Raw genomic sequence first — 26749 nt, 5'->3', positions numbered from 1 at the left:
AGCCTCAGTTTCCAGACTGCACCAGCACTCTCCCTCAGGGACCCAGGAAGGTCTGGTGCAGATGAGGACATAGAAACAGGCAAGTCCTGCCTGGCCCCCCACCCCCACCATCGAGGGATGGCCGAAAACCCGGGTCACCTGCAGGGGCTGGGGCAGGCATGGTCAGAGAGGGGCAGACTTGGGGCCCTGATGAGCAGAGGGTTCCATGTCAGCCCCGTGCCCCACCAGGCATGCCCAGGAGATGGGAGGGGTCTGCTGGCAGAGTCAGACCAAAGAACACAGAAAGGAAATCCCAAAATAATCACAATACTCTGTGTGCAGGTGACGTCTTTGGCTCGGGTCCCAAACAGCCACACCTCTTTCTCCATGTGGATGGAAGGATTGGAGGAGGCCAAGGAAGAAGGAATGTGGAGGGAGTCCAGAGTAGGCTACTGGTCCCTCCCCGCAGCCAGGCCACGGGCCACAGGTAGGATACCCACAGTCCCAGCCTCTGCACCTTTGCTCAGGAGCTGCAGGAGCAGATCGAGATGGACTGTGATGCGAATCCTGTCAGGTGACAGTCCACTAACCTGCTCTGGGGTCTGAAGATCCTAATGTCTCTGGCTGCCACTACCTCCCCCCCCCCCCGCCCCACATGACGAAGGAGGACCCTTTGTTCCCCCTTCTCCTCCACCACCAAGGCCAGAACCTGTGGTGATGCCTTAGGGGACATGGGTCTGAGAAATGATTGCTCCTCAGCATCTGCCCCTCCACAATTTTGCTCATCTGGTTGTGGGCCCGTATGGACCCTAAGGGCACAAACTCCCGAGCCCCCAGACCACTCTGAGAAGGGCGGTCCAGGATGCTTTGCAACCTCCCCACCGATGACTCTGGTCTTTCTTTGCTCCTCCCAGTGCTGAGGTCAGGACCAGGACCAGAGTAAAAGCCGAGTGGATAACCAGGGACTGCTCCTGACTCCAGGCCTTTGCCTGGGCCGGGAAGGCTTCCTTTTCTCCTCATCCACAGTGACTGGACTCTACTTGAGGCCCATTTTCTGAAAGAGGCCATTCAGTCTGACATGTTAGAATTTCTCTCTCCTCCCCTTTAGCCTGGGGGCTCCTTGAGGGCAGGATAGCAGAGTATCTGGCACACAGTAGGTTCTTAATAAATGCTAGTAGGGTCACCTGCTCTGAGCACACAGTAGATACTTAATAAATGCTGGTTGGCTAGCCATATGCTGTGTTTGAAAGGAACAGGACACAGACCCAGAAACAGGGGGAGGTATAGGGAGAGGCCAGCATGAGAAGGGCCTCGAATGCCAGGCTCAAGGGGCATTTGGTCTGAGAAGCACCAGGGAACCCCTGGCCATGGGCAGCTCAGAGGGGGGGGGGGAACAAGCTGGTGGCCAGCCCATAGTCATCCTCAAGGGTCTCCTGCAGCAGCTGCCCCCAGGCCTGGAACACAGGGATGCCCATCCCAGCAAGGCAAGGAGTCCTCACCCTTCAAGCTGCACATTTTCCAGGCCCTGGCTAGCTTCTGGAAAAGCTCAGGTTTCCTGCTCAGCCCATCTGTTAGCAGGTGTACGCGCTGGCACCAACAGCAGGAATGGGCTCTGCCAGCTGCCCTGTCACCCAGGCTGGGCCCGTGCTCATCCTCCTGTTCACTCCAGCCTGGGAGGGCTGAACACCTGCCCTGAGATTCCCTTCCCTTGGCAGAAGCATTGAGGTCAGGAGGAGAGCAGGTGCTGAGTGTGGACTCAGGAAACCCAGGTGCAAATCCTGCCTGGGAGACCCTGGGCAAGTCACTTTCCTTCTGGGCTCCCTCAGTTTCCTCTTCTATACAATGAGGCCAGCTTGAGATTTGGAATCCTCCTGTACAGCTTGTGCCCAAGCTGTAGCCACTGAATCTCCTCCTCTCCTCTGCCCCTGGCACAGAGTCTCACCCCCTCACCTCAGCAACAGCTGTGAATGGTGGGGAGGCGGTCTACCTGCCTGAGTCTCTCTCTGCTCATGTTCCTCTAGTGGCTGCCTTGCTCAGATCAGACGAAGAATTCATTACTAATAGGCAATTTTTATTATGTACAAATCTTCCTCATCTACCCCATACACAAGACTTATTTTAAAAAATAAATCTTGTCCATATTGCTATCAATCAAAATATTTTGAATTATCTTTTAAATTTCTGAAATTGTATTGATATTTGGAGTCATTTTTGTTATTAACATAATAGTACAAGGGTTTGGGTCTTATGCACTGTTTTTCAATAAAAAGAAAGTTTTTCCATTAAAATAAACAAAATTAAAATATAATTTCACTTTCACCTCATCCTAATAAAATTTGTTTTTGTATATAATATTATTATACCATCAATTCGGAAGAAGATATCTGTCCCTTACTAGACACATATATCAGGGGAGAGAGGCTCCATATTCTTACTGACTGGTATATGATTTTCAAAACTTTACAGAAGACTGTTTAAAGCAATAGGGAGGGGCAGCTTGGGTGGTGCAGTGGAAAGAACACCGGCCCTGGAGTCAGGAGTACCTGAGTTCAAATCCGGCCTCAGACACTTAATAATGACCTAGCTGTGTGGCCTTGGGCAAGCCACTTAACCCCACTGCCTTGCCTTGCAAAAAAAGAAAAAATTAAAAAAGAACCTAAAGCAATAGGGAGTCACTGGAAGTTGAAATGCAGGGCGGAATGGTGGCCGGGTCAGCCCGGTGCTTGGTCAGCCGCTTTGGTGACTGAGTGGAGATGAATGGAGGAGAGAAAGCCTGGAGCACACAGACCCCCACACCAGCAACGACTAGAGTAGCCCGGGGTGGAGGGGATGGGGGCCTGCGCTAGGGTGAGGGCAGAGTCAGAGGACTGGAGGGGTCACAACCCACCACAGACGCTACAGGGGTGACGTCTAGGATGCATGTTGCCGAGGGGAACTGATGAGAGACGCTGTGGAGGTGAGACCCAGCCAGATGTTCTAGAGGGGAAAGTCACGAGAGGGGAAACCGAGGCAGATGTTCTAGAGGGAAAACCGACTGATGCGAGGCGCCGGGCAGGTGCATTTGACAACAGATGCCCGAGGTGAGATCATGCCAGACTCCCCTGGCAGGACCCACTCTGAACCTGAAGGGCCCCGTCATATGGCCATCTGGCCAGGGAAACCGAAGAACACACAGGAATGAAAGGACCAGCATGTCCAGCCCAGCCTGCCCTCCACAGTGTCCAGCCCTTCTCAGGATTACCACAGGGCCACCCATACCTCCCACAGGCCAGAGCTGAGTAAAGCTTCCAGAGGGGAGATGATAGGCCCCATGTCATGCAGGTGGGCATTAAATGAGCCTAATGCAAGAGGTTTGGAAACAGGGCATGGGGCAGCAAATGAGGAGAGCCAATGTGGGCAGAGAAGAACTGGGCCCTGAGCAAAAAGGTGGGAGGAAGAGGAGGGAAAGAGAGAGAGGGAGAGAGAGACAGACAGAGGAAGAAAGACAGAAAAGAGAAGGAAGACAGCAGAGACGGAGGAGAAGTGGGGGAGGGGGCAAGCCTTCTTCTCTGCCCCCCGTGCTCAGGCCATTAGGGAGCTAACACAGGGAAGTCCAAGAGGGTCCGGAGGGTGACCAGAAGGGCCAAACTGCTCCCTGAGTAGCGTGCATAAGAACACTGAAAGTCAGCAAAGAACCACCTTGCCTGGAGCCACTTCTGGGAGGAGGGAAAAGGCCCTTCAGTCATGGGGGCAAGAACAAGAAGCCAGGCTCTGCCCCCACCCCCACCCTGGCCCCCAAGCACACAGAAGGGCAGTGGTGCTAAAGGGAGAGGCAGTGGGGAATGAGAGCCCTGGGCCAGGGACAGACACCCCCAAAGAGCCTGGCACCACCAGATCAGGGCGGTTTCTAAACTCGCTTCCAAAGCAGCCTTCATCCAGTAAGCATTCCTGAGAACTGGTCTTTCCAGAATCTATCTGGCCTCAGGTGTGTGAGATAGCTGATCTCAGCAAGGTGGCTTATGGGGCCTGGGGGGAGGGAAGGAAGGAGCAGCCCTTGAGACGCCTCCAAGGTTGGGATCCATGGCCCAGGGGTGAAGCTGCAGGGGCAGTTCTGGCCCAGACCCCAAATGGTCAGTGTGAGACCCCCAAAATTGGGGGGGGCCAAAGATAGTGAGATCTCCCACCTGAGCCCTAGGCACAGTGCACAGCGACAGACCAGGAAGACTCGGTCACCCAACCCATTAAGTCTGACATCAAGCCCATGGCCCCAAGCTCCAGACATCTTGAGACAGAAACCATGGGATCCTTCCCGGTCCCAGGAGCCTCCCTCTTCACCTGACTAGGTGAGGATTCAGGGGAACGGGGCCTGCATCAGTCCCACCAACCAATTCTTTGTGCCCCAAGGAAAGACAGAACTAGAACCCGCTGCCTCTGTCCTGGGCAGGCCCACCCTCCCTCAAAACAAATACCAGTCTGGACGCAGCCCAGAAGGCAGTGGAGCCAGGCCAGGGTGGACTCTTCTGGTCAGTCGGTAGGAGGTCCAGGGGACAGGGAAGGATGTGGGCAGCCAGAGAAGAGAAGGCCCACCTGGCTCTGCCAAGCTGCCTCTTCCTCCAGACTTCCTTGGCTACCCACAGAGGACAATGATCTCTCCTGGCAAGTCCCCGCATTTGCTCAAGGTCTTCCCTGGCTTCTTCTTGTCCCTATCTGAGGCACTTCCCCGGCAGACGTCCTGGAAGGCACCTTCAAAGTCATGGCCAACCCTCCTTTCTCTGAAGAGGAGACTGGAGGTCAGAAAAGCCTAAGGCCTCACCAAGGTCATGTGATTATTACTACCCTGAACTTCTAATGCCAAGGCCTGGGCTCTACCCAGGCTACACTGGGCAGAGCTAGCCCAAAAATGTGCCCCCCATGCCAAACAAGCATCTACTATGTACTGGACTGGTGCCAAGCATGTCACAATCACCTGAGATCAAGAGAAGCTCAATGACCAATTCTGGGGGTTGGGGGGGAGGAGGAGGAGGGAAGGGAGGGGGAAGAAGAGGAAGGAATGCAAGAAGAAGGGAGGAAGGAGAGTGGTTCAGGGCCTGAGCCTGCTTCCTGGTCTTGGGGGCAGAGCTGCCCCTGGAGTTTCAGCCTCTGGCATGGGTGAAGGGAAAGGCTCAAGGGGCCAGGAGTAGTGACCTGATAGGTTCAATGCCCTTGCAAAAGATACTGCAGCTCGCCACATGAACACACAACTCTCTGGGGCCTGGCTTGGCCAACCCTGGCACCTCTCAGGGCCCAAGAAATTCCTCATGGCCATATGACTCATCAGCCTGGTACAGGATGCTACCTCAGCCCTGCCCTGCCAGGCCTCTGTCCCATCAGGCAGCTGCCCTACCTGGCACAGGCAGTGTCCAGGATGGTCTGCCAAAGGACTGGTCCCTTGTATCTTAGGGGCAAGGACCCCAGAGAGAATGCAGGTATAGAAGCAGCTAGGCATTCTGCCACGCAGGTGGAGGAGTTGGCAGTGACTTTGCCAGACCTTTGCCTACCCATCCCTCCATGCCCCTCTCCACACACACACACACACACACACAGGATGAGGTCCTAGCTCCTGGCTCTTGGGGTTGGAGACTTCGAGGTACCCTCCCCCAAGGGGCATGGGCAGGGGTGGAGGTGGCTAGGTCCACCATCTACCTCCCTAGGCACTGTCACAGCCCCAGCAGACAAGGATTGCTACTGTAGGGATAAGGGAATGCAAGACACCTTTAAGGATGAACAGGGACCACAACCCACAGGCCCCAAGCTAAGATGGCCTGCACTCCCCACTGGATTCCCTGGGAGCTCTCCAGGCTGCAGACCCTGGGGCACCTCAGAAAGCTCAAGGAACCATCCCTGCCCCCTCCACGGTGGCAGCAACAGTCATGCACAGGACCAGCCTCTCATTGTAAAGCCACTGCTGCTGGGCCACCTCCATCACCCACCTCCTGCTCCCTCCTCCGCCAGCCCTGAGGACACAGGCTCTCCTCTCTCTCCCCCACGGGTCACACAGTCCTTGGCACAGTCAGCAGCTAAGATATGACCAAGAGCATGAACTTTGAGGGGGCATCCAGAGTGGGCTGAGGCCCCTAACCCGACTCCAGCTCCTCCCTCTGCCAGGCCCCAGGCAGGCCACACCAGAGCTCAGCTCAGTCCAAGTCTGAGGTTCACCAAGAGCAAGATAATTTTCCCTTCCACTCTCCCTCTGGCCAGAGACCTGATTCTGAATGAAGGTGCCTTCCAGTGTGGGGAGGCCAAAGGAGAGGAAGGTCAGTATTGCGGAAAGACAGCTACCCTAACTCTTCCCTGGACCCTGACCCATCTGGGGAAGCTCCAGATGGCGAGGGAAGGGCTGGGACATTGTCCCCAGAACCAGAAATAATTAGTTGCTTCCAACCTCTAGAGCCTTCCCAAAGAGATGCTCCTGGTGCCAAGGTGAGGACCAGAGGCCAGAAATGAGTAGTTGCAGCCAGTCATTGTGGCCAGTGACAGGCAGCTGGCCTTAGGGGGCCTGCTCACAGCCCAGGCCCAGCATGGCTGGAGCCAAGCCCTCTGGAGCCCAGACCCCATTCTCACTGCCCCAGGCCTGCAGAGAGCACTTGGGATGCCCAGCGGGAGGCTAGGAAGGCAACCGGCCAAGGACCTCTCTGCCCATATCCACCACAGGGGCTTTCTGCATTCACCTTGCCCCACACCTCAGAGAACAACTGGGCCAGGGCCTCCCACGTACCTGGACCCTACAAGCATTTCTGAAGGGTTTCCCACATACCTGGCCCCTCTGAGCACTGATGAGTCCCCTCATCTCCCTTTTTTTCCCCTCAACTCTGTCAGGGCCTTGGTTGCCCTTTTGCCACAGTCAATAGTTCATAAGGAGGCAAGTTCAGGGGACCATCTCCTACACTCACACCAGGGCTCAAAGGCAGGGCCTCCATGGCTTTCCTTGTCCAAATACCAGCCCAATAACTCTTCTACCCTTGTATGCCAGGTCTAGCCTTGCTCAACAAAGGATCTTTCCTAAAGCTGGTCCTTTCCAGGCCATCTTGGCTGTTGAGCCCAAGGTATGGTTGGCAAGCCATTGCCACATGAGCACCCCACCTGGGTGCCTAGTCTGCCATCAGCTGCTGCAGCCACTGGCTGTTTGCATGGGGGAGCTTTGCTATCCAAGAACACTGAGGCAAATGTGGGAGAGAGGCAGACTCCACCCCACTTGGGCACGTCTCTGCCAGGAAAGGCCTTTCGGTAGCATTTGGAGGAGGGGATGCCCCACACCAAGCCTCTCCAAGGGAGGGCTGTGGAACCTGCTTCCTAGCAAGGGGCGTGCCCACTGGGATTTCCTTCTCTTTTTCTCCTGTATTCTTGAGTGCTGATTCCCAGAATTCCCAGAACACCTCCTTAGGGGACAATCCACTTCCTCAGACCTCCAGAAGTCCACCCACATCTATGAAGCACCTAATGGGTGTTGATCACCATGCTAAGCACATCTCCTCATTTATCACTGGGGACAAATCGACAACTCTCAACAACCAGTCCTAACATTTAGACAGTGCTGGCTAGGTACCGTTGACTAAGAGACATGCCCGAGTCACCGGAGAACAATCTGCCCAATTCCAATGATGCAAATGGAGAGTGTAGCCAATTTCCCTCCAAAGTTGGGGCAATATGCAATAGGAGGAAGTCCCAGACCACATATTTTCAAATGAAATGCTTCAAATCTGATGCTGGACTAGAAAGGCAGGAAACCTGCTCCCAAGAAAAGTCCAGAAAACCCAACATATACAATATGAGCATAGTACCAAAATTTCCAGAGGGGGGAGGCACCCTAGACAAGCTTGTTGCTCACCTCCCACTACAACTCATTCCTTTGAAGGGGAGTTTGTTTTAGATAAAAAGTTCTCCATTAGGTCAGAATCACTCTGAGTCCCCACTGAGGAGCATTCCTGACAGAGTGGAGAAGGTGAAGGAAAGGGCTAACCTTCCACTAGGTTTCCCCTCAGACAGGGTCTTCTTCTCCAATCTGTTTCTAAAGCTATGGACTTCCTCCTTTTGCTCCCAGAGAGGTGAGCTGCACCCAACCACGGGTCCATTCCCAGGCCCTTTTACACAAATTCTTGACCCAAGCTATCTCACAATGTTCTGATTAATTCCAAGAAGTGTATAGACAGTTGAGGGAAGATCCCAGTTCAAATCCAGCCACGTGACCTTGGAACAAGTCACTTTATTACTTAATCTGCTTTCATTTCCTCTACTTCACCTACTTCACAGCACCTTCTCTGTGCCTACTTCACAGGATGACTGTGAATCAAGAGCTATTTGTAAAGCCCTGGGCAAATGGTAGGTCCTATGAAATACTTATTAAAAAGATAACTGAGCTGTCATGGAGCATCCTCCCCTCACCAAGGTCAGTCACTCCATGAGGCAGGACCTTCCCATTATGATTTTCACAACCTTCCTCTTAGCGCTGGACCAGGACCTGGCCCAACAAGGTTTGCAGACTGAATGACTAACCCAAGGACTGAGGGAAGACGAGGTGGGGAGGCTAGGCCTGGAAGGAGGAGGGAAAGCCCCCACTCTATCACCCTCACAGAAGCCAGAGTGGGGAATGTCATAGGAGTGACAGCTGCAGGAAGGGCAAGGAGGATGAAGGCTAAGAAGGGACCCAGGGGTGAGCCGGACCAGCTATCCATCACCACCCAAAACAAAGCTTCCCTCCCTCTGTCCATTGGGGAAGCACCAGCTACTGAGAAACAAAGGCAGAGCAGGGCTCAGTGCTGGTCCAGCTGTGGGTGCAGGTCCCAGCCTGACATCCTCACCTAGACTGGGGTGATCAAACCTCCACCTACAGAAATAACCCCAGCCTCTCAGCAGCCTCCAAAGGCCCACTTCAGGGGTTTCTTGTCTCCCCCACCCCAGGACCAGCTCCCAGGAAAGCTGCTCAGGGGTGGGGGGAAGGGCCAAGGAAGATAGTATCATAGGAAGGTTCAGGAGAACACCCGCTGCAAGTCATCCTTCAGGCTTCGCCTACCATCTCCACTGTTTACATGGAGGGGGGGGGCATGGAAAAGGGGCTCCTCCACTCGGTTGCCAAGGGAAGCTTTAGGGAGATTGTCAAAGATTCAAAGGTTTTGTCTAAGAATTAGAGATGCCAGCCAAGGTGAGTCTCTGTGCTGGCACATGATAGGTGGACTGCTTTGTGTAGGGCGATTGTCAAAGATTCAAAGGTTTTGTCTAAGAATTAGAGATGCCAGCCAAGGTGAGTCTCTGTGCTGGCACATGATAGGTGGACTGCTTTGTGGGGTCTTCAGTACCCTGACTCACCTAGCTGGGACACTGGATTGAAAAGCACCCTTTCCCAGTGTGTAGTTTTCCTCCACTGGCTACCAAATATTTTTTTAAGGTTTTTGCAAGGCAGTGGGGTTAAGTGACTTGCCCAAGGCCACACAGCTAGGTCATTATTGTGTCTGAGGCCAGATTTGAACTTAGGTCCTCCTCACTCCAAGGCCAGTGCTCTGTCCACTGCACCACCTAGCCATGGCTTCCAAATTCTTAACCAGAGTACCAGAGGCTGGTGGAGTTGATTGGCCTATGCCCTTAACATCTCTGCCCCCTCCAGGAAGGTTGCCAGGGTGGACCCCAAAAAAAGGAGGGAGGGAAAGCATCATCAAGCTGGGGTGGGGGCTCTGAGGAGGAGAAGGAGATGAACTGAGAGGAGGGTGTCACCAGGATAGGAGGGGATCAGAACGGGGGGGGTCAGAGAAGTGGCAGCTGGTGACAGCCCTCAGGTCTAGGGACAGGCGGGGGAGTGCCAGTGCTACTGAGCCCGTCAGGCCACCTCCCACCCAAAGGTCAGTCCCAGGGACAATGCTTGGGTGCTCTCTCTTTTCAGACAAATCGAGCCCAGCCCCCATTACCCAGGCCTGCTACATCCAGGTAGGACCCCGTCTCCTCCACCAGCAGGGCAGAGGAACCCCAGCTGCAGGTGCTCTCAACCACAGAAGAGCCCCCATCAAGGCTCCCTCAAGCCCCAAAAGCCTCAATGCTGGGTGCAGAGCCATCAGAGGAGGACCACTGGTCAACAGCATCCAGAGGAGAGGGAACAACCCCAACCCCTAGGGCGATGGAGGAGCAGGGGGTCAAGCACTCAGCTAACCCCAGAGGCCAAGAGAAGGGGTCACAAGAATAGCAGGAGGTGGGCAAGGAGGCCAGGTAGACAAGCATGGGGGTAGGAAGGGCTAGCAATACAGGCTTGTCCTCAGGGCAATGGGGGGAGAGGGGAGGGATGCTCTCCAGGTAAAGAAGAGCTCAGGGAAGATGGCCAGGGGCAAATCCTGGAGCAACCTTGACTAGGAGAGGTTCCTGGGAAGAAAGCCATGCGCTGCAGTGGAGGGGCCCAGCCCAGCAGACAGGGCCTGGCTGCTGGCAAGCAAAGGAGGGAAAGATTGAGAAAGGGCTCTGAAGCCTCAGACACCTGGGCACATGAGTGGTAGGGGAGGGGGCGCAGGAAGAGACATGAGGCCAGAGATGTGCTCTTGGGGAAGGTCACTAGGCCAAGGATGTGGAGATGGGAGCTGGGACTACCTTCACAAATGGGTCAGAAACCACTTACCTGCCCAGCCCCACCCAGACCAGGCACCCACCCACAGAAAGAGAAGCTGAGGGCTGCCCCTCAGACCTATGAAGAAGGTCCCCTCTGAGGAAGGTAAGCAGAGAAGGTAGCAACTGCCCACCTTGCCCACACACTGCCCGCTACCTCATCCAATGGCCTGCTGCCCAACTTCCTGTTTCACCCACATGGGGCCTGCTTCTTTGCCTGCCTACCTTCCTGCCTACCTCACCTGCCTGCTACCCACCCACCTTCCTTGGCAGATCCCTACCCTAGAATGACAGAGGATGATGAGGTGGGGTGGGGAGCCAGTGACTCACTCCTCGCTCACAGTCGTCCCCCACTGCCATCCTCTTGGCGCTGAGAAGGCCAATCTCACCTGATCCCAGGCTGAACTAGAGCCCACTGACTAGCCATCCCCTCTACAGTTTTTTATGGCTATTAAGGAATCCCCAACTGGAAGGGCATCTGGCTGGCCAGCTACACCATTCTCCTCAGGATCCAGACCAAGGGTCCTTGAAAAGAAAGCTTGGAAGGAGGGCAGAGTCCAACAGTATTCTCTGGCGGGCAGCAGGTGCTGGCGGGCAACAGGTGCTGGCTACCCGCTCTCTTCCCAAACAGCAGGTCTGCTAGGGCTGGCGCAGCACCCTCTCTCCTGGCCCTCTCTGACCCCTGGATTTTCCCCATCTTTCTTTTCCTGAGAAACTTTGACAGGCAAGAGACCCCTGGGTGACCCCCCAGAAGGCAGGCCGGGGGCCTGACTCCCTGGCAGCGACACGGAGATGAGCCCCTCAGAACCCTGGGACAAAAGGCTTCAGGAGCAGACTCCTGAGAGTGTGAGTGCCAGTGACCCCAGCCTCACCACACCGGCCCAACCCCTGCCCAGGAGGGGCTCTCGGCAGCTTCCCGTTCCCCAGATGAGCCCCCAATGGGGAGAACTCATACAGACTACAGAGTCCTAACACACTGTCCAGGGTAACAATCAGGGGTGGAGGTGGGACACTGCAGAACAGACTGGGGAGGCTAAACTTGGAGGCGCCAGCAGGTGAGGACCCCAGGTCACAGAGCACTGGGCTGGCTGAAAGCATGATCATGAGCAAAGCACTCCACTTCTGCCTACCTCAGTTTCCTTCTCTGTAATGGGGCCTCCCTCCATCCCAAGGTTGTTGTGAGGACCAAATGGATGGAGGTGGAAGTTGATAGTTATTAGAAGAATGATATTAGTATTCCCAAACTCGGACAGCACCAGGGAGGGCTCTGAGCACCCACTGCCTGCTCGCCCCTTCTGGGTGATGCCAACCCAGCCAGGATGGGGGGCTGTGCCTGCCCATCAGGTCAGGGACACTGCCAGCTTCCCCAGCCAGTCCCAGAGTCTGAGCACAGGCTAACACTCTGGTGACTCCAAGCCCAACTCTCCTGGGGGTGCCCAGTTTCCCCACTCTGGGGCTCCCAATCCAGCCTCCATGCACCACAAGGCCCCACTGCACCCACCTGCCTACATCTCCCCAAGCTGCCGGAGGCTCCGACACATAGAGACCGCCCCGCAGGAAGGGAGGCGTCCCTCCCTGACAGGTCCCATGGGAAAAGGATCCAGTCCCAGGCCCCCTAATTCCTGCTCGACCCTGGCTGACTTGATCACCTGGCACCCCAGAACAGGCCTGGTCTTCCCCAGACCAAACCCACCCAAGTCAAAGCCAGCTGAGTGAGTCAGGCCGGAGGAGGAGGCTGCACCAGGGGGCAGAACCAGGGAGGAACTACAGGGGGTGGGGGTGGGGGGCAGGGGAGGACAAAGAGGCAGGTTGGGATGGCTTACCCAGGAGGGCCCAGGGCCTGGGGGAGAGGCAGCCACATGCCTAGGGGCCAGACACCTCCCAGGGGCAGAAAGCCAGCTTCCTAGCTTCCTTCCGGCTTGAGCCCAGGAAAGTGGGAAGGTGAGGGGGGCGGGGGAAAGATTACAAAAGCAGATTCTGTTCTCTGCTGCCCAGAGATAACAGGGCCGGATCCCTGAGGCCCCAGAAGCCGGGGACCAATCCAAGCTGGTCTCTGACCCCCTGTGCCAAGCACCCCCACCTGCCTCTCACCCTTAAGTCACCTCCTCACCTGCCTCTTCCCCCACCCAAGTCACACAGCCTCACCGGCCTCTCTCTCCCCAAGTCACACCCCCACTTGCCTCTCCCCTCCCCAGTACCCCATATTTCTTCCCTGCTTCACAGGTCACCCCCCCATCTACCCAGCACCTCCTCAGACAGACATCTTGCTCCCATGCCCACCAAAGCCTCCCCTCCCCCCCCGGGATGCCCACCTGGCTCTCCATGGAAGGCGCCCTCCTGGGGCCCCCTGACGGCCTCGTCCTCAAGCCAGATCTGGCCGGTCCTGCGGACCCCCACGATGGTGGCTTCGGCCACCACGACCTGGCCGGGCCGGGGCCGCTTCTGGACCTGGGGGGTCGGGGGGCTGCTGCTGCTGTCCAGGGACTGCTGCGAGTGGAGGGAAGGCGAGCGGCTCCGGGGCCGGGCCGGGTGGCCCCCGCCGGTGGGGCTGGGCCCCGAGGAGCAGTCCTCCTCGTCCTCCTCCTCCTCCTCTTCCTCCTCCTCGCTGGACGTGAGGTTCTCGTTGGAGCTGCAGTCCGGGGTGTAGCCGCCCCCGATGTCCTCGAAGCTCCGGGGGGAGTAGGAGCGGCGTGGCCAGGTCAGGGGTTTGTCCTGCTCGCGCCAGGCAGCCGGGGCCCCCCGGGCCTCATCCCCCAGCAGGGTCCCCCCCACGTAGACGCTCTGGTAGGGCTGGGGCGGGGCGCCGGGTGGCCGGGCGCTCAGCAGGTTGTCCCTGAGGAAGCGGGGGTTCAGCTCGGCGTCTTCATACTCGCCCCCCGGCTCGGGGGCCAGTCCGGCGGGGGGCCCGGTGGGGGGCAGCAGGGCAGCCTTCTGGCGCTCCTGCCGCATGGCCTGGCTGCCCAGGCAGCTGATGCGCTCCGACACGTCCCGGTCGTTGACCTTGACTAGCCCCCGCTCGTGGTGGTATTCCACGTTCACGTAGAAGGGCCTGACGCCCCCCGGGACGGCCCTCTCGAAGGTGGACCTGAGAGCGGCCACGCTGGGCGGCTGGACCCTGCCGCCACTGCCGCCTCGGGGGGGCTGGGGCGAGCCGTCGTCCGGGGGCCGCCCGGGAGTCTGGGCCTGGGGGGGCCCCTGGGGCCCCTGGGGTCCCTGAGGCTGGGGGGGCCCCTGAGGCTCTCCCTGCGGCGGCTGCTGCTGCGGCTGCGGCTGCCGCTGGCCCCCCACCGGGCCGTCCGGGGGCTCGGGCTCGGGCCCCGGGGGGCCCCCCCAGCGGCGGCGGTCATAGCTCTTGCGCTCCTTGGCCAGCAGCGTCTGCAGGTAGATCATCCGGAACCGCTCCTGGTTGACCTCCACCTCCAGCCTGCGGATGGAGGCCTGGCAGCGCTGCAGCTCCCGCTCGATGGCGCCCACCGAGCCCAGCTCCATGGCGGGGGGCTCCGAGCTGGGGAACTGCGCCCGCCACGCCTCGGCGAAGCCCACGGGGTCCACCATGGCCGCCGGAGCCCGAGGACCGGGAGGAGGACCGCGGCGGGGGGGGGGGGCGCCTGAGAGGGGGCGGGCTGGCCTCAGAGGCCCCCGGGGGGGACCCCCCTAGCCCGGCCGGCCGGCGGCAGAGGGGCCCGGGCCCCCATGGCCCCGCCCGCCAGCCTCCGCGTCCGGACCTGCCGGGGAAACAATGCCCCCCGGCCGGACTGGGGATGGAGGGGAGGGGCTTCTGGGGAGGGGGCTGCTCCTCCCTCCTCCTCCTCCTCCTCCTCCTCCTCCTCCTCCTCCTCCTCCTCCTCCTCCCCCCTCCTCCCCCCTCCTCCTCCTCCTCCTCCTCGGCCCAGCCCCGCTCTGAGGCTCCGAGGCTCCGGGGCTCCGGGGCTCCGGGGAGGCTGGGCAGGCGCGGCCTGTGGGCCTGGGTCCCCCGGCGCTCAGCCCCCGCCCCGGCCCGGCCTCCTCTGGCCGCCTGGGCCCCGCCCGCCTCCGGCGCAGGAAGGGGCGAGGCCACGGTGGGGCGGGGCTCTTAAAGGAGCCCACGCCGGCGCACACTGGGGCAGGCAGGCGGGCGCCCCCACACACACACCCTCGGCCTTGAGTTCCGATCCTGCTGAGGACCCCGACTCCGGCCCGAGCCCTCCCTCAAGCCCTAGCCCTGACGCAGCCTCTCCCCTGCCATCCCCTTCACCCCCCCCACATCCCAGTGCCCTTGCTTTGTACCAGCTTGGGGTTCAGCAGGGTTAAGTCGCTTGAGGTTTTCTGGGGAGAGATATAGTGGAGTGCTTTGCAATTGCTTCTCCAGCTGATTTTGCAGATGAGGAAACTGAGGCAAAAAGAGCCAGGTGACTTGCCCAGGGTCACAGGGTTAACCAGTACCTGAAGCTGGATTTGAACTCAGAAGCTGTCTCGCCCCCTCCAGGGCCAGCACTCCATCCACTTCCCCCCCCCCCAAGCTGGTCCATCCTCAATAAGGGGCCCCTGGGAGGAAACCGAAGGTGTCCCTCAAGAGCCAGCAGCAGCTTGGCCCTGGAAGGGCTCTGAGGGAGGCTAGCTCTCTGGTAGAAGGTCGGCATTGCACAGAGAAGGATCCTGGAGCTAGGGAGGGCCCCAGGTTGCTTGCTTCTAGGGTCCGTGGGTGCCCCAAGGTCTCCACTGGACCCTCTCTGCAGGGGGTGGGGTAGGGCTTCCTGGGCCACTGAGAACAAATTGAGAGGCAGCACGGATGATGGCAATCTGGAACAGACCCTGAGAAAAGCAGGAGGGTGGGCACCAACCTGCCCAGTTCCAGGGCATCCCTCCCCCAAGATCCAGGGCATTCCCCAAGTTGATTGCCAAAGCCCAGGAGGCCCCAGCCCAGGCCCAGTCCCTAGGGAGCCCCCCAAGCAGAGGTGCTCAGAGCCCTTAGCTGAGCCTACCCTTCCAAGTCCTGTGGTCAGGGATGAAGCCTCTGCTTGAACCCCACACTCATTGGGCCAGCTGCCCTTGCCTCCAGCCCCATGAGCCTCCAGGGCTCACCTACCTCCTACCTCTTCCGAGGCTTGGGAAGGGGGTGGAGTGCGAGTTTTCCACATGGATGAAATCACTAGTCCTTTGCTTATTCACATAATTAGGTTTTTCCATCCATGGAGCCAAAATCTGCCCTAGTACCTTCCACCCCACTGCTCTGGGCCCTGCCCAGTTGGGTGGGGGGGGGGGGGACAGGAAGAACAAGGTCAGTCAGCCTCTCTGGCCTCCTGCCCTGCCGCCACTTGTACCTGGTGGCTGTGGACGCCCCTTCCCCACCTCCACCTCTCCAGTAAAAACACCCACGGGATCCCCATCTCTTCCTTTGCCAGTGAATGATCAGGTGGGGAAAGAGGAAGGGGGGAGGAAGAGGAGGGAAAGGAGGAGAAAGGAGGAGAGGAAGAAGAGGAAAGGGAGGAGGAGGAAGAGGAGGAGGCCCGTCCTGCAGAGAAGGCCTAGGCGGGGCTGGAGATGTTTCCTCTCTACACATCAGCCTCTGGTCCCAGGCCCCCTGCCACCTGCCCCACCACCCATGGACAGGCTCTCACCCCAGCTAAGGAGCCTCTGGACAAGCTCTCCCAGCAGCACCTGGGGCTGTGAGGCCTAAGGCCCTGGGAAGCCTCTGGCCTGTTTGTCTTTCCTGGAATAAAACAAAGGCTGGCTGAAGCCCAGAGCCAACCTCTAAGACTGGGGCTTCAGGTGGGGGGAAGGGGAGGGTCAGCATATGGGCTCCACTGTCTCTAAACAATAATGTTAGGGGTTCAGGCCCTGAAGGAAGTTGGGCCTGCTGGACCCTGACTAGTCAGATGCCATCTCTCTCCCATTAGGCTGTGCCAGGGCTGGGAGAGGAGGGAGAGTGCCAGGAGGTCAAGAGGCCTGCCCCCATGCAGAAGGAGTGGGAGCACCCCAAGAACCCCTCCCTTCCCTGTCCAGGTCCCTGAGCAGCCAGGGAAGGAACAACAAAGGAGGCCCGGCTCCTTATCTCTTCCAATGAGGAGGAGGAGGCTGGCAGCCAGCTCCAGACCTCCCTCTGCTGGGAAGAACCCCACGGTGTCACCTCTTCCAAGTTGAGGGACAAACCTGGGCCTGGCTACCAGAGCCTCTGCTCGGCCTCATGCCCACAGCAGCCATGGCACTCCCTTGGCTTGAGGTCTGGCAGTAGCAGATGCCCATGGGGCAGCTTCCTAGTACCCCCATCCCTCCCAGGAGCCTGGAACCAGCCTAGGCCTCAACTGAGCCAGCCTAGGGAGAGATGCTCCCAGGAAAGGGCTTTGCCTCAGCCCTTCCCCCTCCTCTGTGGGCTGAGCCATGGTCCAGCCCCCTCCCCTCCTCCAGGCTGCCATGGGTCATGTGACCAAGTCCACTGGCTCCCCCTGTCAGAGCTCCCAGTGGCCTGCCCTCCCTGTAGGGAAGAGGCCTAGTCTACTAGGCTCTAGGAAGGCCTGGATCCCTGGAAACTCTCTAAGTTGGGGGTGGGTAGCTAGGCTCTGGGGCACCCCGCCTCTCTGATGGGACTGGGCCCCCCCCAGCAGTCCTTGGGGACCCCAGGAGTCAGATATCTGAGCAGAGGTTTCCTGACAGCCCCCTGAGCTTCTTAGGCTGAATGCTCTGAAAAGTAGAGCAGAGCCACCCCCAGGGACTCAAGGCAGCTTCGCCAGCCTTGCCAGCTGCGCCAAGAGAGAGAAGGGAAACGCTGGACAAGGCGGCTTTGTTTCCGGCAGGGACAGACCCAGAGTCCCAAGGCATGTACTGGCACCCGGGAGACCTGGAGTCTAGCCCAGGCACTGCCTCCAACCTGCCTGGCTCGTCCAACTCTGCCTTTGTTTCCCATTCCATAAAAGAATGAGGTCAAAGAATAGAAACACCGTCTGTTTCCTTCTTCCATGTCTCATGGGAAGAGGTTGCCATGTTCTAGGCTATGGCCTTCCTTTGCCTGCCCAAGCCGCAAGCAGCCATCTGCTGCAGCTGGGGGCTCCTCCACCCTCCTCAGGAGCCATCCTTTCTCTTTGCTCCCTGGCTACATCCACCCACTGCCTCTCTTCCTTCTGCCCTCTGCTGTCTGACCCATCTACTGCCCTTTTCTCAATGCTCAGCCTCCTGACCCATTGAGGCAGCCTCCCATGCCCAGAGCCTTGGAGCTGGAGTCGGGATGATGTATTGAAGATGGCAGTATCAGGGTGGTGATGCCATAACAAGCCCGTGCATTGGATTTGATCGGGGGGAGGGGACTATGCCAGGTCACCAGTCTCACTGTCTCCTCCAGAGCTATCTGGATCCAGTGGATCCAGGAGATGGATCAGGACCACTGGAGATGTCTCTGGATCCAAGGCAATCAAAGTTAAGTGACTTGCCCAAGGTCATACAGCTAGTGTCAAGTGTTTGAGGCTGGATTCGAACTCCTGTCCTCCTGACTCCAAGGCCAGTGCTCTATCCACTGCACCACTTAGCTGCCCTTCCTGGGGTCAGATACTTGCTAACTGTATTCTATTGACTAAGCCACTTAACCTCAGTTTCTTTATCTGTAAAGTGGAGAAAACAATACCATTCACTTCATAGTACTATTGTGAAATTAAATGACATATTATAAAGCGTTTAGTTCATTGTCTGGTAAATAATAGATGTCAGATAAATGTTTCTACCCTTTCCTTCCCCCTTCGCTACAGCCTTGAACACCAGTGCTGTTCAGTCTCTCCTCCTGGACTCTGTTTTCTGTTCTCTTCCCTCTCTGACCCCAGGATCTTCCTTGGTCTCCTCTGCATGACCCTCCTTCAGGCCACTCCTCTCACTGTAGGAAGGAGACCCCCCAAGGCCCTGTCCTGTCCTGGGCACTCTGCTCCTCTCTCTCTTTCCTGTTCCCTTAGATGATCTCGTCAACTCCCAGGGCTTAATAACCATCTCTGTGCTAACGATCCTCCTGCCCCAGTCTTTCCACTGACCTCCCATCATGCATCTGCACCTGCCTTTCAGACATCTCACGTTGGATGGACAGTTAGACGTCTTTAACTCAGCATGTCTAAAAGTGACCCCTCAAACTATCCTCCACTTACCCCTTATTAAAGAAGACACCCCCTCCTCCCAGTCTCTCACACTCTCACTGCCCCCCAGATCCAATATGGTGCCAGGGTCAGTCGATTCCACCTCTGCAGCCCCTTCCTGATCTCCCACACACACACAGAGCCCCATTCCCGGGGCAGATCATCATCATCTCACACCTGGACTAGTACAAGAGTTGGGGGGTGTCTGCTTTGGTATCTCTCCAGTCCATCCTCTGCTCCCTGGAGAAAAAGAGAATGATGGCAGCTCCTGAGGCTTCCACTCGTGGTAAGTGGCTCCCTGTGGCCATGCCCTGGTGGCACAGTAGGCCTCAGCCTCCCCAGGTCAGCCCAATACCTGCCTATGCTTCCATTGCCCTAGGCCAAGGCCTGGACTTTGCGGATAGCTACTGAGGTGATTTAGGTTGGTCTTACTTCTCTGCTCTAGGGAACCCCGACCACAGACAGGGTGGCAGGCCAGAGAGCTCCAGGCCACTTCCACCCTCCCCTGCTCTCAGATTTCCTCAGTTTCTTCTGTAAGACGGAACCAAGAAGGGCCTTCCAGCTCTTCCCACCGTGGTCTGACATATTCGGAGTCCCTCTTGACTAGAAGGGAAAAGTCTGGGTGGCAAATCCACGCTGGCCCTTGGACTTCATGGAAGGACAGAATCCAAATGGTAATGGGAGCTTCTGAGGACACTGGCACTGTTGCCTGGCAGGGGCTTCTCCTGGCACAGTAAACAGCTGCTTCTCTCTGCAGGGCTTGGAACCCTCTGCAAGGAAGGGCCCAGCCTAAACTGTGGTTTCAGGGCTCCCCTCTTCTGCCTTTTGGGTTTGGCTGGGCTCTGGATCCCTATTGCCCCTCTCCCTGGGTGGGCCACCGACTCCCCCCACCACGAATCCAAAAATTTCAGGGAATTGGGGAATTTGGAGATGCAAGTTGGGGGCAGGGGAATGAACCCCACTGACTCATCTTGTGCTCCAGTGTAGAATTAGCTCGAATCCCTTTGTGGTTCAGTTATGGGAATTGTGAGAAAACTGTATACCTTGTTGGAACCTGGCCTCGTGTAGTTGGGAAGCTGGACCCTGCCTCCCTACTGCTTAGAGACCCTGACCCTTAGGGTCAGATCCAAAGGCTGAGCCAGGGACTTTTCTCACATTTAGAGGTCTCCAACAGCTCAGTGTCTTATCTGAAAACTGCCCCCCACACTGATCATTAATTATTGTCTCCGTGTTTCTTTGATTGTTTGCAGACACATTGTGGGATCACCTCCCCTTCTGAGTACAGGAAATCATACCTGGTCATTCTTGCCTCCCAAAGGGAGTCCCTAATCTGTCCTCCAATTAGAAATCAGATTGCCTAATCTTGCATTGTTTCCTTATTCATCGTTTTTATGGTATAAAAGTGTCTCTCCCCTGTAGTCAGGCCCAAAACTGAGGAAGGAGACTGGTCCCAGATTAATAGACAATGGACATCCACCATGCCTTAATAAACTGGAATGTTCCAAAGTTTGAATCATAACAGCCAAACGCTAGCCTTGGGAATTCCAAACAGAGCAGCCCTCTGCCCTCCCAGAGTTGGGGAGGGGATCAAGTCCAAGTCCTCTGGGAGCTTGCCCTACAAGGCTGCTCCATGGCCCTTGGGGAGGCCCAGGGAACCTCCCTGCAGGAGGGCCCCTCCCTTACTCTCTCCTGCTGGCTTAGCCTGAGCCTTTGAATGCTGAGCCTTGGTACAAAAGATTCCAGAAGGTTCTCTATTCTCCAGAGCCTGGCTGGAGGATGTCTGGGAGGCAGTCATTAGGGAGGGAAGGGCCAGTAAGTTCTGTTCTCCCAACAGGCCACCATATGTCCTTGAGCACATGGTTGCTGCAGAATGCTAGAGGGTGCCACCAGGCCCAGAGTCAAGAAGACAAGTTCAAATCCAGTCTCAGACACATTATTAGCTGTGTCACCCTGGGCAAGTCACTTAAACTCTGATCTGCCTCAGTTTCCTCACTTGTAAAATGAAGATAATAATAGCAAAGGAGATGCTATTTGTAGAGCCCTTAGCACAGAGCTATAGCACAAAGTACCACAGAATGCTCCTTTCTTCCCTTTCTACCCTGAGGGACACAGTAGAGATAGAGAACCTTAATTTCACTTTTCTTCAGGCCAGTCACTGCCTGAAGATCCCCTCACCCAGTTAATGAATTTAGTAGAAACCATGTGCCAAGCATTGTGCTAATGATAGACTAGGACTCCAGTGGATGCAAAGCAACCAGGGTGGAGTGACTTGCCCAAGGTCACACAGCTAGTGCCAAGTGTCTGAGGTCAGCTTTGAACTTGAGTCCTCCTGCCTCCAAGGCTGGAGGAATGAACCCCACTGACTCATCTTGTGCTCCAGTGTGGAATGAGCTCAGGTCCCTTTCTGATTCAGTTATGGGAATGGTGAGAAAACCATATTACCTTGTTGGCCTAGCCTTGTACAGTTGGGAAGCTGGACCCTGTCTCCCTGCTGCTTAGAGACCCTGACCTTTAGGGTCAGATCCAAAGGCTGAGCCCCCCTAGGGGAGTCAGACACAATTGAAATGATTCCATAAGGGGAGGCTAGGTGGCACAGTGGATAGAGCACTGGCCCTGGAGTCAGGAGGACCTGAGTTCACATATGACCTCAGACACTTAATAATGACCTAGCTGTGTGGCCTTGGGCAAAGCCACTTAACCCCATTTGCCTTGCAAAAACTTTTTTAAAAAAAGACATGATTCCCTAAGAACATTTGTTACAAGAGAGACTACTACAATAAACATGGGAAAACCGCAAAGAAGAAAACAGAAGGGAGGTGGGAGGAGCCAGACAAGAGAAGTCCTGGCTGTGGGTGCAAAGAGATCATTTTTGGAGCCCTCCCCCCTGACCTGGAACACTTTCCCTCTTCCCCTCTGACCAGCCGTGATCACCCCTGGCTCTCCTCAAGGCCCATCGTCCCAGGATCCCCAGGCTGGCCCTCGGGCTCTCTAGAGTATCCCCCAAGTATATAGTCCAAAGCTGCTTCCCTTCCCTCATCATCAGCACCTCCAGGTCGGGGCCTGTCCTGCTAGTTTGTGTGTCTGTGTATTCCTAGGACCCTCGGGGACCCCCCCCATTGAGCCCCCCTCCCCAGCCTCAAAAGTTTTTGTTTCCCTTTCACTTCCTTGCTCTGCAGATGGCCAGCCTGGGGGAGTCTTCGCCCAGGTCCCCTCCCCACACTGGTTACAAACTAGATACAATTGTATCTACTTGGCTACTTAGTATCAAGGGAAAAGCGACTTTCCCAAATTTGTAACAATGCAGTCTGAGGCCTCCACTTGACTTCCAGCCGGGGAAGGCCTAGGTTGGGGGGCTCCCGGGGCCCTGGGCTTCCAACGCTGATGGATGCTTGCGATGGGAGGGGGGTCCTTTCAAAGAATCGGACACTTGGGCAGAATGGAAGGCCTGGCCCTGGCCCAACCCCTTGTTCCCCTGAATGGGAGGCTTGTTTTCCAGCAGCAACCAGGAGCTCTCTCTCCATCCTCCAGTTAGGGATGGTACAGATGGACTCAGGTGTAAAAAATGCTTAGAAGTTTGCCATGCCCTACTGATGCCCTCACCCTCATTGGGGGAGGAGTCTCATACAAGTTTGGCAGAGATGGGAAAGTGGGCAAAGAGATGCCACAACTCTTGCTGTTCACTCAGTTGCTTCTTGGGGCATTATGAAAATTTTTTCCCCTTGTCCGGAGAATCTTCCATCCTTCAGACACCTTGTAATCTGACCCTTCAGGGACTCCTCCCATTTCTACCTTCACATGCCCTTGGAATGACTGAATCCTCAATTGAATCAATATTTTGGGTTTTTTTTGGTTTTTACAAGGGGTTAAATGACTTGCCCAAAGTCACACAGCTAGGAAATTATTAAGTGTCTGAGGTCAGATTTGAACTCAGGTTCTGACTCCAGGGCCTGTGCTCCATCCACTGCACCACCTAGCCGCCCCAATCAGTTTTCTTTAAATCATTTTCCCCTACCATATGACATCTGTCTTGCTGCTTTATGGAACACCACTGCTCCTGATCAGTCCATTAGCCACTGTCACAAGTTTTTTTTATTTTTTTTAAGTTTTTGCAAGGCAATGGAGTTAAAGGATTTGCCCAAGGCCACACAGCTAAGTAATTATTAAGTGTTGGAGATTGGATTTGAACTCAGGTCTGCCTAACCCCTGGGGTGGGCCAATGCTCTATCCACTGCACCACCTAGCTACTCCCCCCCCCCCAATCACAAGATTTTAAGAGAAACAAGTGTTGCTCTTAGGCTGCCTTCTCTGCTTGTCAAAGAAGGCGAGTGTTTGTCGGTCAAGGAGCTTGACCTCTATTTGTCTCTACTTTTCTGGAGATGGAAATTAATGGTACCTACTTCCCAGGATCATGATGAAGACCAAATGAGAAAATATTTGTAAAAAAGCCCTTAGCCAGTATAGAATTGGAAAAGAAATCAAATGTTGATCTAATAAAAAAAGCATTTAACCCATGTAGCTTGGCACCTACTAAAGAGAAGTTTAGGGCTTCTTTTCTCCCTCCCTCCTCCATTGACATGGTTCGTTTCATTAATACTGTATTAAAAATTACTGTGTGAGCATCTGGGTGGGCTGAGGGGTGGGCTGGGGGCCCAAGCCAAGTTCTTTAGGTTGGCTACCAGCACTAAAGGGTCCCCTTGGACAGAAGGAAGGTTTGGGGCTGAGGCTGGCCCAACCTGGCATTTGGGATTGTCTGTGGTGACATAATTGGGGCTCCTCTCCTGTACTCCAGAAGTGGCTACAACCTTTTTGAATAGCTCTAATTATATCAAACAAAAGAGGGAGGCCTACCCCTCGAGGGATGGTTTGGTGGGCAAGATTCCTTTGGGGGGAATGAGGGGTCCCTTCGGATCCTGTGGCCTGGAATTTTGACTGAGGCATCGGACAGAGCAACCCAATAGGATGGCGGTTTCAAGCGCCACCTGCCGGCCAACCCAGAATCAGCCCAGCGCCTGGAGAACAGATTGGCATGGATGAGGGCTCCGGTGGACCCTTTAGAGTTGGTTTATGGAACTTGGTCACGTGAGGCAGTGGGTTGCTCAGACCTGGGTGGTAGGAAGATGATTTTGGAAACTCTGGGAAGCTGAGGGAGAGAAACAAGTTAAGTGCTGCTCTTGAACTGTCTTCTCTGCTTGTCAAGGAAGGCGAGTGTTGGTCAAGGAGTTTTGGAGCCCTTGAAGTCTCCTGTTCTAGAAATTGATGTTTTTTCATTAAATGTCCAAGTAAAATAATTCTCATTGGTGTCCATGTCACTTCTCTTGTCTGTGTTCAGTCATTCTCATCAATAATTTGCTAGAATAGTTGTTGCCCATCATTACAGTCTGGGGGTGAGAGGGAGATGACCAGACAATGCCCACTGGGGCACTCAGCCCCACTAGAGAAAAGAACAGAAATGAGAGAAGTCTGGAGGGGGAAATAATGGGAGATGATGGCCAGTGACTTGAGAGGGGAGAGGGAGGAAAAGAGGAGAGTGGAGAACTTGGAGGGTTTCCATCCAGGGAACTGGGAGGGCGGTGATGCCAGAGCTGGACGAGAGGATAGAGACTGGATGATGGAGGAGGGGCCCAGGGCCTGTGATGGACAGGGGATCCAGGATCGGGGCTGGACACATGGAGACCAGGGCGAGGCCAATCAGACAGCCCTAGAGCCGACCCCCTCCTGCCAGGTCTTCACATTCCTGCTCCAATTTACACCAACACTTGGGGGGACAGGATTTTTTGTAACAGGGAATACCTGGAAACAACATAAGTGTTTAGTTATTTCAGAATATTGAGGCCATTTGTGTTTCAGGAAGGTGACCCTTAAATCAGCAAGGACCAATGTGAAGAATTCAGAAGAAAAGAGGCAAAAATCTGCCCTGGGACTGAGGAAAGTAAGCAAAGCCTGCCAAACAATATGCCCTATTACTCCAAGAATGAAAATGGAAGAAAAAGTAATAAGAAATGGAATTCTTATTGTGGATATGAGCAGAATGGACCAAACAACATGGCCCTGGAGACTGTGCACAGGCAACTCCCTTCCATTTTTGTAGGGGGCCTAGGGGCACAGAATAGGGTATGCATTAAGGTAAAAAATTGACTCTGGAGTCTCAGAGATCAGGGTCCTAGGTTTTAATCCCTCTGCTGATGCTGACTCAGTGTGTGATCTTGGGCAAGTCTATTGAGCCTTACAGGGACTGTTTCCTGAAATGTCAAATTTAAGTCTCCATGGCCTTTGAGATCCTTTCTAGTTCTAATTTGTCATCCTGCTGGTTCTGTGTCTGTCCCGTTCCCTCCTGTCTTCCAAACTTGAGGTTTGGCAGCAGGCAGAGATGACTGGGCATGCTCCTATCCAATGGACCCTTCAACTGACTGCTCACTGTGTAGGGGATGGAGGATAGATTTGGAAATGAAGGTGATAGAAAGCAAAAGATATCAATCACATGGGGGGGTCTTTTTTTAGAAGGATTTTAATTATTTTCGTTTTACAATTCCCCCCACCCCCCCCAGAAGGCAATTTGCCAATCTTTCCATTGTTTCCATGGTATACATTGATCCAAATTGAATATGATGAGAGAAAAATCATGTCCTTCAGGAAGAAACATAAAGTATAAGAGATAACAAGATCAGACAATAAGATAGCAGGTTTTTTCCTAAATTTGGTCTTTGTTCAAACTCCATGGCTCTTTCTCTGGATACAGATGGTATTCTCCATCGCAGACAGCCCCAAATTGTCACTGAACGTTGCAATGATGGAATGAGCAAGTCCATCAAGGTTGATCATCACCCCCATGTTGCTGTTAGGGTGGACAGTGTTTTTCTGGTTCTGTTCATCTGGGTGGGGGCTCTTCATGAAGTCAGGACAGCCTTAGAGGACTCATAGGACCAAAATAAAAAAGGTGACTTGGCGGATGGTAAGACCAAACAAAGAGAGTCCCTGAGACCAGTGGAGGCTCAGGGGACTGCAGCCCAGGCTGTCTCTGGTTTCTGGGTCTTCTCTGGGAGAAGAGGAATATCTGGGTATCCTCTGCAGGAAGTAGCAAGGTGTGAGTAACCCCTCTTTTCTCCCCCAGGAGGTCTGGGACCTCAATAGGTGGTAGCTGGGGGACTGGTCCCCCTCCTCATCTGCACACCAACTGACAGATGGTAGGAGTGTCAGAGCTGCCCTGACTCCCAAGACAGAAGAACAGAGGAGCCTGGGGATACTGCACTTGGTAAACAGTAGGGAACTTTCCCACATCTGGAGTTTCAAACTGTGTTGATGTGGCACCTTGTCTGAGGGGCAGAATGAGACTGGCATTGGCTCCAGTCCCCAAGAACAGCCAGGTCCTTGGGGGAGGGGAGGGGTCTGAAACAGCCAGGCTTGTCACCTGGGGGGCCCCAAAACACAGTCAGGCTCATGAGAACCATCAGACTCATTTGGGGGCACCTGAGAATAGCCAGGCTCATTTGGGGGGGGACCTGAGAACAGCCAGACTCTTGGGCAGGACCGCTCTGTTGGTGACTACATTCCAGATGAATCACTCCTGTCCTGGAAACATCTCCCCCTCCTGCTTGGCAGGCCCATTTGGACCCAGGCCCCGTAGAAGACTGGAGGCCCAGGCAACCAGCTTCCCTTACCACCCCAGAGCCAGCAGGCTCCCCTAAGGGCTCTGAAATTCAGCTGAACTGCCCCTGTGGCCATGGTGCAGTGCTCATCCTTAGTCCACAGGGATGCTTCCCTGCCCCCCTCATCCCTGATCCCTCTGAATGGCCTGTCCTTTCTCCTTGGGGCCCCTCTGGGAGGCACTCACTGGTCATGTCCTCCCAGAGGGCAGACACCAGGCCTTCTCTCACCAAACCAGATGTTAGAGATAGTCTCCTGAATGAAATGGAGCCCCCCCCCCAATTACAAGAGAGAGACCCAGCCCTGGAAAGGTTTGGGAGGTGTGCCCAAAAGGCTGGGGCCATCGCAGGAGGCCACTCCAGAATCTGAGAGGCTGAGCCAGGCAAGTGTGCAGCCTTTCCCCAGAATATGCTCATTGATAGCGTAAGAGAAGGGATCACCAGCGAAGGGAT

At 55.6% G+C, this 26749-nt stretch overlaps 2 protein-coding genes across 2 annotated transcripts in view; both read right to left on the bottom strand.

The window, feature by feature from the left end:
• BCR (BCR activator of RhoGEF and GTPase) overlaps positions 1–14339 on the bottom strand; it is a 49825-nt gene extending 35486 nt beyond the window's left edge. The window contains exon 1 of the mRNA XM_074199665.1: positions 12885–14339. Coding sequence (XP_074055766.1) covers positions 12885–14127 — 1243 coding nt within the window. The 5' untranslated portion in view covers positions 14128–14339. The remainder of the gene's footprint in view (positions 1–12884) is intronic.
• The window catches only part of LOC141497082 (uncharacterized), an 857774-nt gene that overhangs the window by 354079 nt on the left and 476946 nt on the right, over positions 1–26749 (bottom strand). The window lies entirely within an intron of this gene.

Source organism: Macrotis lagotis, chromosome X, assembly GCF_037893015.1.
Source record: "Macrotis lagotis isolate mMagLag1 chromosome X, bilby.v1.9.chrom.fasta, whole genome shotgun sequence".
Classification (NCBI taxonomy): Eukaryota; Metazoa; Chordata; class Mammalia; order Peramelemorphia; family Peramelidae; genus Macrotis; species Macrotis lagotis.
Note: the sequence above shows the minus strand (reverse complement) of the source record. Positions and strands in the feature narration are given on the sequence as shown.